At 41.5% G+C, this 7,500-nt stretch overlaps 1 protein-coding gene across 1 annotated transcript in view; it reads right to left on the reverse strand.

Moving 5' to 3' along the window:
- The window catches only part of LOC125037674 (aquaporin-7-like), a 19,118-nt gene extending 11,875 nt beyond the window's left edge, over positions 1–7,243 (reverse strand). Inside the window, exons 1-5 of the mRNA XM_047630870.1 lie at positions 7,223–7,243; positions 6,018–6,282; positions 4,215–4,351; positions 3,722–3,939; positions 316–482 (exon numbers count right to left, since the gene is read on the reverse strand). Coding sequence (XP_047486826.1) covers positions 316–482; positions 3,722–3,939; positions 4,215–4,351; positions 6,018–6,282; positions 7,223–7,243 — 808 coding nt within the window. The remainder of the gene's footprint in view (positions 1–315; positions 483–3,721; positions 3,940–4,214; positions 4,352–6,017; positions 6,283–7,222) is intronic.
- Positions 7,244–7,500: the final 257 nt, after the last annotated feature.

A 7,500-nucleotide genomic window follows, 5' to 3' on the forward strand; every position in this document is an offset into this window, starting at 1 on the left:
TAACAATATACAGTATTCCAGAGTCCCTGGGTTAGCACTTCCAATGCCACCAACCCACTGTAATCACAATTAACCTGGGATAGGTACTTCCTCGCTGCTACCCTCCCAAAATCATGCCAAATACCTAGCTAACCGCGACCAACTTACAGCAATCCCAAATACCCTAGGATTGATATTTTCCAGTTGCTACCACCCCGCCATATTCCTTAATACCCTGGAATATGTATTCAACAAGCGACTACCAACTCTCAATATCCCGCATCCCTGGAATTGACAGTCCCATCCCAAGGCCAATCCTGGGATAGGCCTACTTACTAGCCACAGTATCCTGGGACGGGTGGACGTGTGGGAGAGAGAACTCCTGCGCCTCTGGGTGGTGCAGCTCGACCAGGAGAAGGTACACGCCCACGCCGATCACAGCGCCGATGTGGGGGGCCAAGAGGGGCACCCACCACCAGGCGATGCCGTCGAAGGTGGCGGCGCTGAGGAGAGACGGCGAGAGTTAGGGCGACTGAGGAGAAGGAGTAGGCGAAGAGCGTGCTGTGGTGCGGGGGAAGGGTGGAGGTGTTGGAGATGGGGTGGTGGAGTGGGGCGATGTGTTGATGGATAAAGCTAACTAAATACAGATACTGTACTTACGTTATGATAATGGAAATGATATTGTTATCAATAATAATTACAGCAACAATTGTAATAGCAACATTAGTACTCAAGATAGATGTAAGAATATTGACAACCAGTAGTAATGACATGAATGCTACGAAAAGGATGGCAACCACAGTCGCAATAATATACATTTCACTAATAGATATGATAGCAGCTACATATAAAGTAAAGTTAAAGAGAAATAGACTAAACTTAAGACAAGTTTGCCTTTAAATTATGCATGATATATTTTTTACAAGACACAGGAACGCTCGAGAACAAGAGGACTGTCCTCTGAGCTGGCTGCATTTGCATTAGGACGTTAAATTGCTCGTTAATTGGTATTAGCATAATATCTTAAACTCTCCAGTTTCTATAAAACATCGCGAACGTAAGCATGTATAAATATACACTCACCCACTTCTGCATGCATGTGCAAATGTGTACACAGACAAAGACAAAGATATATACATACATATACATTCACAGACACAGACGCACATATATATATATATATATATATATATATATATATATACAGACACACATATATGTGTGCATACATACGTCTATATATATATATATATATATATATATATATATATATATATATATATACACATACACACATAAATTTGTACATACATATTTATATATATACATATGCATATATATATATATATATATATATATATATATATATATAAATATATATATGTATGCATATATATATTTATATATATGCATATATATAAATTATATATACACACACACACACACGCACACATATACACATATATAAATGCATATATATATATATATATATATATATATATATATATGAATATATATAACTGCATACTCATTCAGCATAAAAACAAAGGCTCGATGCCCGGAAGGACAATGAGGTACAATGTTTATTTTTGTTAAAAATATATATCAAAGTGTGCTAATTAAGTAATGGCATGGAAATCTTTTAAATTTCAGTTATCATAAAAATATACAATGTTTTTATTTATTTATTGTCGGCTGGTGTATTTGGTAAAATTATCCTTCCCGTTCAAAACGAGACCAATCTGTGCCAAAGTACGGTGCCAGAGTTTAGACATAACAAAAGCGACGATGCTTGTTCCTTGTGCTTGTTTTGAGTTTCACATAACCAAGAAAACCAACTGAATCAGTCTCAGAATCAAGGAAAATGTCTGACAACAGAAAAAAGTCGCCACTCATCGCCATGACATTGGTTTACATTCGTCGAGACAAGAGCAAGGCAGCAAGCAGACGTTTCCATATATGTTATGTGGAATCAGTGCTGTTCTCAAGGCAAAATTTGCTCTTCTGTGTCCGTGAAGAAAAGGCCTTGAAGGCCTTAATATGCATCTTTAATATCGTTTTCTTAACAAGCTAATTTCCTAGAACTGGATTTTGAAAACTACCACTACCAAGTGCCATCTGTTCCATTCAAAATGAGCCCAAATATAGTTTTCTGTGATAAATAATAATGTTACTACAAGTGCTAAAAATATTCTTGGAAAGGTTGAAGAAGCCTGTGCTACTTAATGCTATGGTTAGCATGTGCTGGTTGCAGTGAGCTTCTTACAACATTCTGTGTTATTCATTTTCAGTTGAAAATGACAGTACGAAATCATATACAGCATAATGATCTTCTGTTAATGCAAGGTTAAAAAATACATTCAGTGCGATTTGGTGCAATTTCAGTTGTTGCAATGAATAATGTACATGTCACAGGCATTTGCATAAATAAACCTATAGCAATGTTAGGCCTGTATAGCTAACTAATAAATGTACTTTAATTACTGAACTATCAAAGTAGAACAACTTTATTACTTCAGTATTCCATCTTCTGAATATGGTAATGATTGTGAATAATCCAATTAGAGACTGAGGTGATTATGCATGTACATGATCCCTGCTGTAGCTCATTATGTAGTGGTATGTTATGTGGCTTTATGACACCTGGATGAAGCAACTGATGACCAAGAAGAGATGAAGATAGCAACTAGAAGACCTCCAGCTGATGCCTGTGCATGGTCAATGGACTTCACTGGGTTTATGGGCTGATAGATGATTAAGACTCCCAAGAGGTGGTAGCGGTGGGATACTTTGCACACCTATGAGGAGCGCTACCTGTGCTATTGACTGGATAGTAATATAATAATCATCCTGTTTGTGGTGCGGCCAAGTACATATAATGACAGAGTTACTCATACTATAATGATGTCTGGTGCAGTTCAATCTTTATTTATGAAATAAATTTCAAAATGATTAAGACTTAATAATTATGTCTATTAATTAGAAGCCTTCGGACTAGTAAAGTGGTAACGTGTCAGCCTCTCATCCGAGGGGTCGGCGGTTCGCGCCTCGCCCAGGCGCGAGAAGTTGCAATTGTCGCCTGGAGGTTACTGCTGTGACTGGGCACCACGGTGGGTAAGGACTAAGCTCAGCCGAGTCAGCAGCAGCTGACACACATTAGCGAGTCGGCATTAGTCGATACAGGCCAAGATCCCCTCATGGGCATAGCCCGGGCGAGGCTCAGCGTTGCATATCGGACTTATCCTTATTAAATAGAGAAATACACATTCCAATCTTTAACAGGTAAAGCCATTAATGACTGAAATGAAAATATTTCTTAATTTAATAGCTACAGATACAATAAGTACTGGGTTAAGCAATCAGCATATTTACAAGATCTTAGACTAAGAAATGGGAATATCAATGTTAGCATTTAAATTTCAGGCTTGATTGGCATTTCATGATATTTTATGAAAAGATGATAATAGCGATGAAAACAATAATCGTACAATTAAAGACAACAGTGCTCATCCTAATAACGAAAAAGCCACGATGGTTATAACTGCAAGAGTAATATCGCATATTCAGCTGCATATGGTCATGTCTAACAGCAGATACAAAATCTAAAAAATAAAGACACGTCAAGACAGAATAAGAAAGAAAAGTGTCGGAGGGAAATCAAAATATTCCAAATTCCCCTCCAAAACCCACAAAAACCACCTGCCCCCAAAGGGAAACCCGGGCCTGACCCTCCCCGACTTACGTGAAGGTCTGCTCGCCCCAGCCCGCGATGAGAGTGAAGAAGCGCGGGGCGAGATCCCTGGCGGGGTTGAGAGCATAGCCGCAGTTGAAGCCGAAGCACACGCCGATGTTGAGGACGGTGAAGCCCACGAAGAGAGGAATCAGGGCCTTAGGAACCTCCATGTTGCGGGGGTCCGTGATGGCGCACACACAGATCAGCAGCAGCATCGTGCCCACCACCTGTGGAAGGCGGAGGGAGTGCGGTTGGTGCTTTTGTGCCTTTAAGGAGGGAGCTTTGATATTTATGAAAAAAATACGGCCGGGATCAATGAGACTCTACTATAACTATTATTTGCTGAGATAGGAAATGTATTTTTGCTTGCTTTCCGGAAGGCATTGGGGTGTGAGAAACACACCTCCTCCTTTTTTTTTATTTATTTTTTTTCCTAAGGATAGCAAAGATCGAAGCAACTGACCAAACCAAAACCCGCCCACCGAGAGGCGAGGCCACCCACCTGATCCCCCATGCCGTTGCCATTCGACAGGAAGTTCGTCACGACGGTCCCGTTGGCGGCCGTCATCGCCCCGGGGTACGTGGCGAAGATGCCCGCCGTCGCCAGGGTGCGCTCCGCGTCGAAAGCGTCCAAGGCGTCTGCGGGGAGGTGGAGGTGGTGAAGGAGGTGGAGGAGGAAGTGAGGGTGGAGGTGGAGGGGTAGGAGGAAGAAGAAGAAGAGGCAGAAGTAGAAGAGGAGGCGGGGAAGGCGGGGAAGGCGGGGAAGGCGGGGGAGGCGGGGGAGGAGGAGGAGGAGGAGGAGGAGGAGGAGGAGGAGGAGGAGGAGGAGGAGGAGGAGAAGAAGGAGAAGAAGAAGAAGGAGGAGGAAGAAAAAGTAGTAAAAAAACAATAAAAAACGAGGAGACGAGGACAATGAAAAATAAGAATTAGAAGAACAGCGATAAAAAAGAAGGAAACGAAGACGACGAAGAATGAGTAGATGGAGGAAAGGGATGAGGAAGAAGAAGGATGTAATGAAAATAAGGGAAGTGGCTTAAAGGGGAAGGAGGAAGAGGAGAGAATGAAGGTGAGGCGAGAAATGGGGAACAGGGTAGACGACGAGGAGGAAGGAGGAAGGGGGAAAAGAGGTGGGAAAATGAAGAGGAAGTGGAAAAGGAAGAAGTGGAGGAATGCAAGAAGTGGAATCATAAAGATAAAAGAAGTGGAGATAAATGAGGTGAATGGTGGGGCGGAATGAAAAGGGAAATGATGGAAGGTAGGGAAAGAGTGGGAGACGAGGATGAAGAATGAGAGAATGAGGAGGTAAAGGATGGAAGAAAAGGACGAGAGATGTGGATAGGGATGAAGAAGAGATGGATGAGAGATGTGAGAAGAAGGAGGAAGAGGAAAGAAAAAGGGAGAAGATAGAGAGGAATAAGGAGGATTGGGAGGTGGAGAATAAGGGACCGAAGGGTAAGAGAAGTGAAAAGAAAATGGAGAATGAAGTGAAATGGGAGGTGGAGGAAGGCAAGGAGACAGGGAGGGATAAATGTGAAAGGAAAACGGAAGGAAGGGGAGAAGAGAAGGATAGAATGATGAAAAAGAGGAGGAGCAGAGGGAGGGAAGACAAGGTATCGAGAAGATAAACAAACAAACAAACAAACAAAAAAGTGAAAAATGACGGGAGGACAAAGAAAAGGTAGAAAAAAGAGGAGATAAATAAGGGAAAGTGGAAGAGGGAAGGCATACGAAAAGGAGAAAAATTAGAAAGTGGGCAAAAGTGACAGGTAAAAGAGGGTTAGAGAAAGAACGGAGGAAAGACCGAATAAAGGAAGGAAAGAGAAGAGGCGATGGGTAAAGAAAAAATAGCGATAAAAGGCAGAATAAGTGAATACAATAGTATAACCAAGAAGGGAAGAGGGGGAAGGATGAATAAAAAATGAAAGAAAGTGAAAGTGAAAAAAATAATTTTATGGACACACAAAGAAACAAAGATAAGAAAAGAGAGACGTCAGGTATAAAACATGAGGGAAAACAGATGGCCTAAGTAAATGGTAGAAAAATATAATTATATTTCAGTCCGTCTTATATTGTAAGAATTCCCATTTTCAAAATAGATTCGTATAACCAGTTGTATTACTGAACACGGCATAAACGCATGTGAATCTGAGAATAATTAGAGAACATTTTAAACAATAAGGCCAATTAGAACAAGAAAAGAAAAGAAAAGGATAAACATAAGGAAAATAATCACATTAGAAAACGCATAACGAAAGGAATATACAGAAAACGGGAAGTTATCATTCCCAAGAAATCGAGCACTCACTCAAGTAAACTGCGTAGAGCACCGACGACGCGACGAATGCCCCGAGGTACTGGGCAATAACATACACAGGCACTTTGACCCAGGGATGCTTGCCCCACACAGCCATGGCCACGGACACGGCGGGGTTGATGTGACCTCCGCTGACCCCGCCAGACACGAGCACGCCCAAGGTCACGGCCACTCCCCAGCCCCAGTTGACCGAGAAGAAGTCCCCGTTGGCATTATTGGTCAGGACCTTCTGCGCTACGGAACCGTCGCCGAAGATCTGCGGGAGGAAGAGAGGTGGTAGATGTGGGCGGGCGAGGGAGATGGGAACAGATGATGTGGATAAAATAACAGATAGATTGAATGATAGATTGATAGAAACCGATATATCTTTAGACACGTACACACAGATTTTTTGTATGTATGGCTGAGACTAGTTAGAGAGAGAGAGAGAGAGAGAGAGAGAGAGAGAGAGAGAGAGAGAGAGAGAGAGAGAGAGAGAGAGAGAGAGAGAGAGAGAGAGAGAGAGAGAGAGAGAGAGAGAGAGAGAGAGAGAGAGAGAGAGAGAGAGAGAGAGAGAGAGAGAGAGAAAGAGAGAGAGAGAGAGAGAGAGAGAGAGAGAGAGAGAGAGAGAGAGAGAGAGAGAGAGAGAGAGAGAGAGAGAGAGAGAGAGAGAGAGAAAGAGAGAGAGAGAGAGAGAGAGAGAGAGAGAGAGAGAGAGAGAGAGAGAGAGAGAGAGAGAGAGAGAGAGGGGGGTGGATAGATAGATAGGTAGTATTAAAGAACAGAGGGACAAAACAGAAATACAAGGAAACAAAAAAGCCCCCTTTTAATAAAAAGGACCGTCACTACCTCAAAAGACAAAATAAAACTTAAATACAAAAACAAAAAAAATCTTCCACTTCCTCTCGAGAGCAAAGTTGCCAACAATCGCGCTTCTTACACCCTGTCTTAAGGTCACAGGCACGACCTTGGCGAGCGTTATTTGGTCCTTGGTTAAAATGGACTCATTTGCATCGAGTGGGTTTTGTGTGATAATTTAATCAGGACAGTACATGGCTTAATCAACAGTTATCGCACCCAGACCCACACGCATACAGACGTTGCTATACGAATACACTCACGTATCTGTGTCAATTTACAGTACATATGTATCTCTATCTGTCTATTAGTGTTTATACACATATCTGTATATATCTGTACGCTCAGATGCATCAAACTCTAGCGAACATCTGGTCCATATATGAATATAAATGAGTAACAAAATATATAAATAAACGGGTATGTGGCAGAAAAAACTCACAACACACAAATTAGATTTACTGAAAATGACACAACAGTTTCGAAATCCTTCTGGATTTCATCCCCAGACCTGAAGATGGATTTCTAAATGTTTGTTTCATTTTTAATAAATCTAGTTTAATATTGTCGGCTTCTTACCATAGTATCAATACAGTAGTGTTTTACCATTCAGATACACATGTGAATAATATATATA

The sequence above is a fragment of the Penaeus chinensis genome, chromosome 23, assembly GCF_019202785.1.
Source record: "Penaeus chinensis breed Huanghai No. 1 chromosome 23, ASM1920278v2, whole genome shotgun sequence".
Classification (NCBI taxonomy): Eukaryota; Metazoa; Arthropoda; class Malacostraca; order Decapoda; family Penaeidae; genus Penaeus; species Penaeus chinensis.